Below are 12,244 nucleotides of genomic sequence, written 5' to 3'. Positions count from 1 at the left end.
ACTGATTCAAGAAATCTATTTCACACACACACACACACTATCTAACCCTCCTTTTGCAAAGTTTTCTTGGATCTCTGAAACTGCTGCTACAAACCTAATGCAATGCATCACTTTTTTTTTACTGCTAATATCCACAATCGTAAAAAAAAAAAAAAGAAGCTAATATACCACAAGGACATAGCAGGGTTTTTTCCACACAACACGAGCAATGCAGATTTACCATAGAAGTGTGTCTGTATAACCAAAGATTATGTAAGGAATAATCAACGGAGGGGCTTATGAGTTCTATGGAGAATAATACACGACGTGCAACTGCCCTTTTAACGGAGTTGCATTATTTTACAGAGAACGCATAGAGCCCGGAGATGATTCTCTTTCATACCATGGCTATAATTTAACATTAGCCACTAGACCGTGTGTTTACTAGATGGCGACAGTAGTTGACGTGTTTTCCAAACAGACTTTCTAACCAAACCATCAGTCCTAGCTTGCTATTATGAAAATCGAATTCAACAATCAATACTGTTTTAAATTAGACTTTTGCTTTCAAAAGCTGCTCAACGTAAAACATTTTCCCCCCAAAAGTAAAATGCTTCATAAGAAACAGAGTAGTGTGAGAAAAAGGTACTCAATTTTTTATTGATTTTGTAGTGGAATGGGCAAAGTCATTTCTGAGATCAAGGCTTGATCACAATTTTCATCCCCATACTTTAGGCCAAAGACACAATGTAGGCTACTCAATACATCTTTGTCATATTAGACAAAAAACGTTTAACTTTTATACAATTTAAATTCAAAATAAATAATTATAATTTCATATTATACAGGAGACCGTTTCACAGCCATGAAACCAAACCCATCAGTCTTTCGATATGTGCAAACTGTGAGGGATAAAAGACAAGAACAAACTGAACTGATGTGTTAGTTAGTGATATCGGACAATAGAAGGTCATGAAACAAAAGAAAGCAGTCATCAAGTTATCTAAATGTGCAAATTCATTAAAGACACTACTCTTGGTAGAGACATGATGGTCAACTACAGCTCTTAACCCAAAAGGTTGTTTTTGGTATTCAATGAATCAGCTATTGTAGTTTTTCAGCCACTGAGATGCAAACCTTGTCATTTCTCTCTCTAAAAAAGTAACCATGATAAAGTTAAAAATCAAATGCAAAAATGACCAGGGTCGTGTAGAATCGCCACGAGACACAAATGTTCCTTGTTCATAGACATTCAATATTCATCTAGTTGAGTTGTCAGGATTCTTCTCTTGAAAACAGACATTGGAGAGCAGGGCTTACAGCTATAGCTTACAATAAAACTGGACATATGATGCTTACGCTCACACAAGCAAACCACTTATTTGCTTGAAAAACAAGCAAAATGTGTGGCCATGACAATTAATCAGTAGTCTTCCACACGGGAATTTAAGGAGTGTTTTTTCTGTGTTTGTTTGCAGCAGGAACCTTGACAGATGGAGGGTACAGTCATGTTTAAGAGGGTATTGGGGCGGACAGTGGCCATGTGTGCAGGCCAGTAGAAAAGTGAAATAGGAACTCTCCCTGGCTGTCCTCTCTTAGGGATCATGCATTCAAAACATCTTCATGAGCCATACAGAGAGATATTCGGGAAGGGTGATTGGAAAGTTGGACAGATAGTACTTTAAACGATACTGACAGACACTCCTCACACAAGCACACATAGATGCACACCAAACATACACACAGACATACCAAAAGCAAAGGAATGCATCACTAGAACTTGGTCCCAAATAGAATAAGTATTAGAACAACAACTATAACAGTAAGAATTAAAATAACCAGCATCTTTCGGTTTTTCTTCTGATACTGTTCAGCCTGCAAGAAAACAAAGAGAGAAAATGTTTTAACTAAGTTTGTTGGCAAGATAACATCATTCCCTTTTTTGTGGACATAATCAACAATTGGGCTGAAACATCAACCATTTTTAACATTGTGTCCTCACCTTTTGTAACTGTTTTAACCCCTCGTCTGTTTTGACACACGATTGCTCCACATTGAAGTCAATTCTGTCAAGTACTGTGCCCTGATATTGGAGAAGGAAAATCAGATTGAAGACAAAGTCATATATTTTTTTTATTAGTTTGATAGTGATGTAAATCAGATATTATTCATATTACTGCAGAGTCAAATGAAATTATGGATAAATGGACTGTATAGCTTAAACTTTATTTCCATATAATTGTCGTGTTTCCAAACACTGAAAATGGTTTCCCTCACAGACCTGTTCCACCACCATTCCTGCCAGGTCTCGGAAAATCTCATTCAGGTCGGTGATGGACTGGACTATCTGTCGGACCTCTCTCTCACGTTCCTCCACCATCACTGTGTTCTGCTCTACCAGGACCAGCTGGTCATCTGTAAACCCCTGGGCGAGATCAGAGATATGGGCTCAGTGAGAGCATCCCAAAATGGTGCCATATTCCCTTTATAGTGAACTACTTTTTTTTTAATTTTCCTTTTTGTGGTATCCAATTGTTAGTAGTTACTATCTTGTCTCATCGCTACAACTCCCATACGGGCTCGGGAGAGACGAAGGTCGAAAGCCATGCGTCCTCCGAAACACAATCCAAACAAGCCGCACTGCTTCTTAACACAGCGCGCATCCAACCCGGAAGCCAGCTGCACCAATGTGTCGGAGGAAACACCATGTCACCTGGCCACCTGGTTAGTGTGCACTGCGCCCGGCCTGCCACAGGAGTCGCTAGTGCGCGATGAGACAAGGATATCTCTAGTGTAAATAATAGTGTGATATTTATAATGGAAAGTAAGCCACCAAAATGTTGACAATCCAAATAAATCATGTGGTATCAGATGAGTATTGTTAAAATTTAAAGGTGTTACATTGCGATAAAGCACAACACCCATTGATTTTCATTAGGCTTCAAGTCAACTTATTGGAACTCACATTCTTGTTACATTTAGCAAAAACAAGACATTTGTCTATGCATTACTATATTAATTTAACCAGGATATTATATTTTTCCTGAGAGATATGCATGAACACCTATGCTGATCAGGTAAATGTCAAAATACACTGTCAGTTCCAAGCTCACCATTTCATATAGTGCCAGGTCTTCATCCTCCTCCATTAGAGGACCAGAGTCAAAAAAGTGTTTGGATCTCTCCTCACGATTCTTCATGCCTGTAACAGAAAGCATCAACATTATGACAATAAAAGAGACATATGATATGAGGGTGCAGGTGAAAACAAAGATAAATGTAGAGAGTGTTTGTGTAAGGATAGAGAGAAGTGAGGGATGGAAGACTTGAAACTAATAGAAAGAAAACCATTCAGAAAGGATAGTTGCGAGGTATAGGAGTAAATACTGAGTGAGTGCTTACGTTTCAGATAGCTGGACTGCGTGTGTCTGAAGTTGGTGGACAGCTCTTGCAGGCTCCCTGCCAATGAGGACACCACATTTCTCAGCAGCCTCTCTTCCTGCTCTGTGCAGTGGCCACAGCGAGTCTGCAGACCTGTCACTGCACGCTGACACCGGTGGAACATCTACACAGACAAAGGAGAGAGCAATACATCTTTGCCATAAGACAAAAGACCTTTGTACAATTTAAATTCTAAATAAATAATTATCATCAACACAGACCCAAGAAAATGAGAGCACGGAGAAATGCTCACTGAAAAATATTTGTCTTATTCTACTATATAACAAGAATGGCCAATAATTGTTGACATACAGTATTACATCAGAAGGCTCTATTTACCGTAGCCCCGTATAAAAGACACAAACGTTAACATGTACAAGAAGTCTTAAATATGATCAGATCATACTAACAAATTAATATTCATAATAATAAGTTAGGAACTCATAATTGTCATACTTGAGTAAAAGTAAAGATACCTTAATAGAAAATGACTCAATAAAAGTCACCCAGTAAAATACTACTTGAGTAAAAGTTTACAAGTATTTGGTTTTAAATATACTTGTATCAAAAGTAAATGCAATTGCTAAAATATACTCAATTATCAAGAGTAAAAGTAGAAATAATTTCAAATTCCTTATATTAAGCTAACCAGACAGCACAATTGTTATTATTTTTACAAACAGAGCACACTCAGACATAATTTACTAATTAAGCATTTGTGTTTAGTGAGTCCGCCAGATCAGGGGCAGTAGGTATGACCAAGGATGTTCACTTGATAAGAGTGTGAATTGGACAATTTTCCTGGCCTGCTAACAATTCCAAATGTAAGAAGTTCAGGGAAAATGTATGGAGTAAAAAGTACATTATTTTCTTTAGGAATGTAGTGGAGTAAAAGTTGTAAAAAATATAAATACTGTAGTAAAGTGAAGTACAGATACCCCAAAAAGTATTTGTACTCAAGTACTTTACACCACTGCATAGGCATTGGCTTTTCCAGAAGGCCACTTATGAGGTGCGTCACCTTTTGCCTCAGCAGGTTTCCTATGTAGTAATAATAAATGTGACTTCTCTTCAAAGTTCTTTCAATGTGGTTTCTTTCAAATGGGGTTTATTGTATAGAATGTGGTTTCTTTCAATGGGGTTTCTTGTTTGCCTCAGCGGGTTTCCTATGTAATAACAGTTAGAATTGTAGTAGTGACTTCTCTTCAAAGTTCTTTCAATGGGGTTTCTTGTATAGACTCCCATCTCTGTCACTGACCTACCTGCGTGATCTCCTGAGTGGTGATCTCTATGGCATGCTCCTCTTCACTGCTGTCATCGAGGGTAGGGCGGTTCATGTGCTTGTCATGGAGGGCGGCCAGCTCCTTCATTTTCTGCCGGACCCGTGTGATTTCATACTGAATCTGATAGCCCACACAACCACAGGATTTACACATGAGAGGTACGAGAAAACTAGACACCGAAAGATCCAAAGTTCCAAATAAGAAATCCATTTTAAAGAAAGATGAGTGAGAATGGATTTAGGAATTTTATATAGACTAATACATATTAGGCCTACATTTTCTAAAGTATCTAGCTTAATAGTTTCATTGTTTGTGATGGTGAAATTAAGCATTTGAAGAATATGCTGCTTTGAGAAGAGACTAGTAATAAACATAATAATAAACTTTTCATACTGAAGTAGTTAAGAGCATGTGATTGTTTCTTACCTCAACGACCCCATCTACCCACTTGGGCGGCAGTCTCTTGGTGACTCCGACGGCAGCTTCTGGGTCCAGACTGATCCCTGAGACCAAGGCCATGCGGTCATCAGCCAACTGACAGTAAAACCACACATATTACAGTTATCACTACCCATTTGAAACATTGTTTGCAGACTTTCCAACCAATACAAAGCATGGTTTATTATTTTTTCTGTGTGACAGTTTGGATACGAGGAGATTAGACAGTACCTCATCAAGCTCCTAATGTGATTGGCAGACCCCAGCGAAGTCCCATCCAATGAGGAGAGAGGGAGAGGTGAGATGAAGTAAGACAGCAGTGACAGTAAGTGAAACCCAGACAAAAAGCAGTGATCAGCTTCACACAGAAACATGCACTCGCAGACACTGTTTAAAGAGGGATCATACACTTTGCAAAATGTCTCATTTTGAGTCACCAGATTGTGTCTGAAAAAAAGTCCAATGAATTTTATGTCAATCAATTGAGGTTCTTCAAACCTGTGAAATCCCCCTTTAAAATGTATCTGAGAAATCTATAAAAATTGTGAGGAACAAATCATTGGATATGCAATAAAAAATTCCTGTGATATATTAATATATATACACATACACGGTCGGAATAATACTGTGAAATTGTAAAAATTATGAAAATGCCCTTTTAGTGTAAGAGCTGTTTGAAAAGACCGCCTGGAATGTCAGCCTGTTTTGAAGGGTTGGAGCTTTGGCCTGCCTGGGGACATCACACCAATAATGTTTGTACCATGTATTGTGCTGCTACAAAGTTGTGTTGCTGCCATGTTGTGTTATTACCATGTTGCTACCATGCTGTGTTTTCATGTGTTGCTGTCATGCTATGTTGCCGTCTTAGGTCTCTCTTTATGTAATGTTTTGGTGTCTCGTTGTGATGTGTATTTTCTTTAGTCTGCCGACTAAAACATACAGTGCTTCCCGAAGATTCTGTGCATATCACGTTCTGCGTATGTGCACACTCAGTAGCCAGTTTATTAGGTACACTAGTACCGGGCCAGAACCACCTTTGCCTCCAGAACAGCTTGAATTCTCTGGGCAATGAAGCATTGCTCAATTGGTATCAAGGGACCTAACGTGTGCCAGGAAAACATTCCCCACACCATTACACCACTGCCACCAGCCTGTACTGTTGACACCAAGCAGGGTGGGGCCATGGACTCTTGCTGCTTATGCCAAATCCTGACTCTGACATCAACATGATGCAACAGGAACCGGGATTCGTCAAACTAGGCAATGTTTTTCCACTCCTCAATTGTCAGGTATTGGTGACTGCGTGCCCACTGGAGCCACTTCTTGTTTTTTAGCTGATAGGAGTCGAACCCGGTGTGGTCGTCTGCTGCAATAGTCCATTTGTGACAAGGGCCGACGAGATATGGGTTCTGCACACCACCATTGTACTGCGCCGTTATTTGCCTGTTTGTGGTCCGCCTGTTAGCTTGCACGATTCTTGCCATTGTCCTACGACCTCTCATCAACGAGCTGTTTTTGTCCACAGGACCACCAGTGACTGGATGTTTGTCGCACCATTCTCTGTAAACCCTAGACACTGTCGTGCATGAAAAGCCCAATTTCTGAGATACTGGGACGTTCATACCACGCTCAAAATCACTTAGGTCACTTGTTTTGCCCATTCTAACACTCAATCTAACAGTAACTGACTGCCTTGATGTCCGCTTTATATAGCAAGCCACGACCACAAGACTCACTTTCTGTAGGAGCAAACCATTTTCGTGAACAGGATGCTGTACCTAATAAATTCTCTACACGCAGAGAACAGGCTACTCAGGCGAATGGTGCTTGTTTATTAAAGTTAGAACAAGCTGAATCAATGTCTGCAAGATCTCACAATATTCTACATAACAGAACCAAATATAATAGCACAACGTTACCGTAAGACAAAAACACCACAGCATTTAATTGTGAATGATAATTCTTCAAGTTTTACCCATAGTAACCAACCATCAGATCTCAATCAGTATAATGGGGATTTGAATTTTGACCTTGAGTTATATAGTGTTGTTTTGAATGATGTACACTGAGCAAATTTTTGAGAACATGTTGTTAAACTATAATATAGCCTATCTGTGTATTTTGCCTAGAGACGCACATGGTTGAGTTTTGGCCTCATGAGAAAAACCAATTGTGTTTTTGTCTTACAGTAACATTACATTGTGCCATTACATTTCGGTTCTGTTATATGATCTTGCAGACATTGAGTGAGCTTGATCTAACTTCCCCCTAGTAGCCTGTTCTCCGCACAAGGGCGCGTTCGAGCGGATCACTTTTGTCAAGACGTTGACCAACGTTGGTCTCCGCCTTTCAAAGTGTGTTGCGTTATGGGTATAAAAAAAAGTTGCCACTACATGTCGACTGCATGAACTACACAAAAATCATGTGGTCAAAAGTCATGCCGTTTTTGATGAAGTCAGATTCAAGTCGCTGCAGTGTCTCCTCGTCAACTGCACCATGCAGCCATCACTTGCATTTTGGTTGGCACTATTTGTCAACCAATCATTTGGGGTGTTTTTGTTTGACCCACGAGAACGTGGCCAAAGATGTGACTGAAACAGGAACCAACTTTTCCTCGACACTAAAGCTACAGGGGATACAAATGAAAGTGATATTTGAGACCTCTTTAACCAATTAATTGTACACGTTAGGTTTTCAGTTTGTGATATGGGGGTATAGAAAAGTGTATTTGGACATTTATAAAGAAAAACTTGTAAAAACAATGTTAATCTGAGCCTGGCTGTTGAAAAACCACTACAGTGTCCGACTTTCGGCTGTCGCAGATTCATATCCCCTGACTTCACTTGCCGACAGTTGGATCCACAGCCACTCTGAATTAGTTACAGGGATACTTCAGGATTTTGGCAATGAAGCCATTTATCTACTTCCCCTGAGTCAGATGAAATCATAGATACCATGTCTCTGCATCCAGTATGAAGGAAGTTAGAGGTAGTTTCGCAAACCAATGCTAACTAGCATTAGAGCAATGACTGGATGTCTATGGTATCTACTACTGTAGCATGCTAGCAGTTATCATAGACTTCTAGTCATTGCGCTAACTCTAGTTAGCAACTTCCTTCAAACTGCACGCAGAGACATACAAATGGTATCCACGAGTTAATCTAGGTAAGTAGATGCCAATAACAGCTAGTTTGTAGTTTTCCCCCTCCCCAATCAGACCACTCCCAGACAGTTCTAGAAAAATTCTTGCTTGAGAAATGGTTCTTTGAGTTTCTTTTTTTACAATTTAAATTGAAAACAATCACTGTAAGGTACACAATTGGCCCAGCGTCGTCTGGGTTAGGGGAGGGTTTGGCCGGGGTAGTCAGTCATTCTAAAATAAGCATTTATTCTTAACTGACTTGCCTAGTTACTTTAAGGTTAAATAAAATAAATGTGACAAATACAAGTTGATTAGTAGCAAACTATTGAGGTAAAGACGCTCATCTTCAGGAGCTAGGCCTACATACATTGGGTCAGTGAAGTGTGATATGAGTGTGTGTGAAGGCAAAGATATAGGGCTAGCCTATGTCCCCGATCCCCAAATGATTTCCCTAACCACAGAACCATTTCATATAGGCCCAGAGAAAGGAAAGATGCAGGACAACAATTAGTATTATAAAAGAGGATTTTGATATGCAGATCACTCAGCATGAGCATGCAGATTGCAGTACGCCATACAAGAGACACAGTGACAAAAACAAGCACCTCAGAGATATCCATCAGAAACTCAAAGCCTAGTAACCACCGGATTTGCTCTTTGATCCAAACAAACATTTGATAGTTGGTGCTATCAGTGCCAAAAATAACCTATCCAAGCTACTATCCACAATCAGGTGAATTTTTCAAAGTCTGGATTGAGATCTACTATGAAGCTGCTTCACACAATAACCGTCCCAGAGTCAAAACACCTACAAGCCCAGAAGGAGGGTGAATGAATGAGCGACTGAAAGGGAAAACCACAAACAATATAGAGTTTTGAAACTATACAAAGGAAATTAGGCTACAAGATATTATAGACTTACATAGAAAGTATTTGTAAAAGACCCGGCATCCTGGTCAATAATGAAAAATAAAATATATACAGTACCAGTCAAAAGTTTGAATGAGTAGGTGTGTCCAAGGGTTTGTCTTCATTTTTACATTGTAGAATAATGGACATCAAAACTATTAAATAACACATATGGAATTATGTAGTAACCAAAAAAAGTGTTAAACAAATCTAAATATATTTTATATTTGAGATTCTTCAAAGTAGCCACCCTTTGCCTTGATGACAGCTCTGCACACTCTTGGCATTCTCTCAACCAGCTTCACCTGGAATGCTTTTCCAACAGTCTTGAAGGGAGTTCCCAAATGTGCTGAGCACTTGTTGGCTGCTTTTCCTTCACTCTACGGTCCAACTCATCCCAAACCATCTCAATTGAGTTGAGGTCAGGTGATTGTGGAGGCCAGATCATCTGATGCAACACTCCATCACTCTCCTTGGTCAAATATCCCTTACACAGCCTGGAGGTGTGATGGGTCATTGTCCTGTTGAAAAACAAATGATAGTCCCACTAAGCGCAAACCAGATGAGATGGCGTATCGCAGCAGAATGCTGTGGTAGCCATGCTGGTTAAGTGTGCCTTGAATTCTAAATAAATCACAGACAGTGTAACCAGCAAAGCAACCCTACACCATCCCACCTCCTCCTCCATGCTTCACAGTGGGAACTACACATGCGGATATCATCCGTTCACCTATTCTGCATCTCACAAAGACACGGGGGTTGGAATCAAAAAATCTCAAATTTGGACTCATCAGACCGAAGGACAGATTTTTGCAGGTATAATGTCCATTGCTTATGTTTCTTGTCCCAAGCAAGTCTCTCCTTACTGGTGTCCTTTAGTAGTGGTTTCTTTGCAGCAATTCGACCATGAAGGCCTGATTCACAGTCTCCTCTGAACAGTTGACGTTGAGATGTGTCTGTTACTTGAACTCTGTGAAGCAATTATTTGGGCTGCAATTTCTGAGGCTGGTAACTCTAAACGTATCCTCTGCAGCAGCGGTAACGCTGGGTCTTCCTTTCCTGTGGTGGTCTTCATGAGAGCCAGTTTCATCATAGCACTTGATGGTTTTTGTGACTGCACTTGAAGAAATGTTCTTGACAAAGTTCTTGCCATTTTCCAGATTGACTGACCTTCATGTCTTAAACTAATGATGGACTGTCATTTCTCTTTGCTTATTTGAGCTGTTCTTGCCATACTATGGACTTGGTCTTTTACCAAATAGGGCTATCTTCTGTATACCACCCCTACTTTGTCACAACACAACTGATTGGCTCAAACGCGTTGAGGATAGAAAGAAATTCCAAAAATCAACTTAACAAAGCACACTTGTTAATCGAAATGCATTCCAGGTGATTTGTTTAACACTTTTTTTGGTTACTACATGATTCTACATGTGTTATTTAATAGTTTTGATGTCTTCAATATTATTCTACAATGTAGAAAATAGTACATATAAAGAAAACCCTTGAATGAGTAGGTATCCACACTATATTTCAGTGCAGAATGTATGAAATTAAACAATGACCAACAGTGCAAACTAGGTATTCTAAAAATTCTAGCATACAGATATCTTACTAACAACCATATTGATCTAAAGAGCATTAAATACGTTTTAAAAGAACAGTTTACCAAGCACAGGATCAACTAAATCTATAACTGAAACAACAGCACCATCTAGCCTAATCGAGAGATTGAGGCATGCAATTCACTAAGGCAAAAGGGCAAATACAGAACCCACACACTATCAACAAACACCTCATGAAATGTAACATGTAGATTGTTACATTTGACCATCTGTATAACAAAAGACAAGCCAAGTCATTCCAGCATGCACTGTTGTTGTGACTTATTAAGTATTGAACATTGCCCCTAAAAATGCATTTCATGTTCTACCTTTATCTTTTACTTAGTTGCTTACTCTGACAAATGCATTCCTTCAATTGACTATCATGGCAAAGGAAAATGCACGCTCTTTGATGATTGGTAGCAAACGGAGCTGGTCAAATATTTTGGCAAGACAGGAAATGCAAGTCGAGGGCATCAGTACTCCAAATGCATACCTCTAACATGACTCAATGCAAATGAACGCATCTAGCTTGACAGCTATACGCAGCCAACATCAGGTTAATGCTGGGTAGATAGCTAACTAGTGAGTGACTAAGGAAGATATTTAATCAAGTTACGGCTAACATATGAATGTGTTAACTATCATAACACACAAATCAAATGTCAAATCCAGACGATTAACGTTAGACTCACCGCAGCATTGCTACGTGTACTCAGAGTACGACGGGGGTCGTATGTACTCACTTGCTCAGCCAATATCTGCCGATTTTGGATGGCATTGTTCCGCATTAATAAGAAGGCATCGGTCAGGCGCCTAGTCGCCATGATTAATTTACACACGAAGGATGTACAGCTATCAAATAACAACCAGTGGCAACGACGAGAACCTAGCTAGCTAACTTACTAGTAAGTTACAATACAAGGAAAGTTAGCTAACGTGAGCTAGCCAGCAAAACAGCAGGCACACTCGCCGACCGGCTAATCGAGGGGTTCTTCCGTTTTTTATCTATACAATAACATGTACTTTATCTGTAGCTTTCACGAAATGCATAAATAAAACCATAAAATACGACCGATACGGTTTGTTTTCAATGAAGAGTGGAAAGGATAGAGCGGGTCGGTGGTAAAGGAACGGCCTTCTCTAGCTACGTGGAACGGGTGCGTTCGTACATTCACTCAGGCTCTCTCGTCCTAGTGTGCTAGAGCGCAGAATAACTGACGAATTTACCAATGTTGAATAGGGCCGCTGTCACTAAATGTCGTCAAAAAAACGTTATTAAATTGTTGCCAGCAGCACAGTCACCAATGCTCTGGATAACATGAAAACAACCTAACCAGCTCTGCTAGGGCGGGTAAATGGTCAGAGTGAGGTGTTCGCTCATTTGTGTCTGGAAGAAGCTAGCTAATGTTAATTTGTATGCTTGCCTGCCTCCCGTTAAGTGGCCA

The 12,244-nt window shown here is 39.8% G+C and overlaps 1 protein-coding gene across 4 annotated transcripts; it reads right to left on the bottom strand.

Annotated features, from left to right (window-relative positions):
* Nucleotides 1–609: 609 nt before the first annotated feature.
* stx16 (syntaxin 16) lies at nucleotides 610–12,031 on the bottom strand. Of its 4 annotated transcripts, none has more exons than XM_020487971.2 (9): nucleotides 11,492–12,029; nucleotides 5,373–5,384; nucleotides 5,130–5,237; nucleotides 4,683–4,823; nucleotides 3,382–3,544; nucleotides 3,093–3,181; nucleotides 2,261–2,404; nucleotides 1,982–2,062; nucleotides 610–1,854 (listed from the first exon to the last, which is right to left on the bottom strand). In XM_020487971.2, the coding sequence occupies exons 1-9, from the start codon at nucleotides 11,621–11,623 to the stop codon at nucleotides 1,753–1,755; spliced, it is 972 nt and encodes a 323-aa protein (XP_020343560.1). In that variant the 5' UTR covers nucleotides 11,624–12,029; the 3' UTR covers nucleotides 610–1,752. The 4 variants fall into 4 exon arrangements, with proteins under 4 accessions (XP_020343560.1, XP_020343568.1, XP_031679584.1 ...); XM_020487979.2 differs by having other exon boundaries at nucleotides 11,543–12,025; XM_031823724.1 differs by lacking the exon at nucleotides 5,373–5,384 and having other exon boundaries at nucleotides 11,492–12,031.
* Nucleotides 12,032–12,244: the final 213 nt, after the last annotated feature.

The sequence above is a fragment of the Oncorhynchus kisutch genome, linkage group LG1 (genome assembly GCF_002021735.2).
Source record: "Oncorhynchus kisutch isolate 150728-3 linkage group LG1, Okis_V2, whole genome shotgun sequence".
Taxonomy (NCBI): Eukaryota; Metazoa; Chordata; class Actinopteri; order Salmoniformes; family Salmonidae; genus Oncorhynchus; species Oncorhynchus kisutch.
Note: the sequence above shows the minus strand (reverse complement) of the source record. Positions and strands in the feature narration are given on the sequence as shown.

Coding starts and splice junctions, on each gene's coding strand:
- stx16 (XM_020487971.2), bottom strand. CDS start 11,623: ATGGCGACTAGGCGCCTGACCGATGCCTTCTTATTAATGCGGAACAAT. Junction 3,545..4,682: donor CCACTCAGGAGATCACGCAG/GTAGGTCAGTGA, acceptor TTGTCTGTGTAG/ATGTTCCACCGGTGTCAGCG. Junction 2,063..2,260: donor CAGGAATGGTGGTGGAACAG/GTCTGTGAGGGA, acceptor CTCCAATATCAG/GGCACAGTACTTGACAGAAT.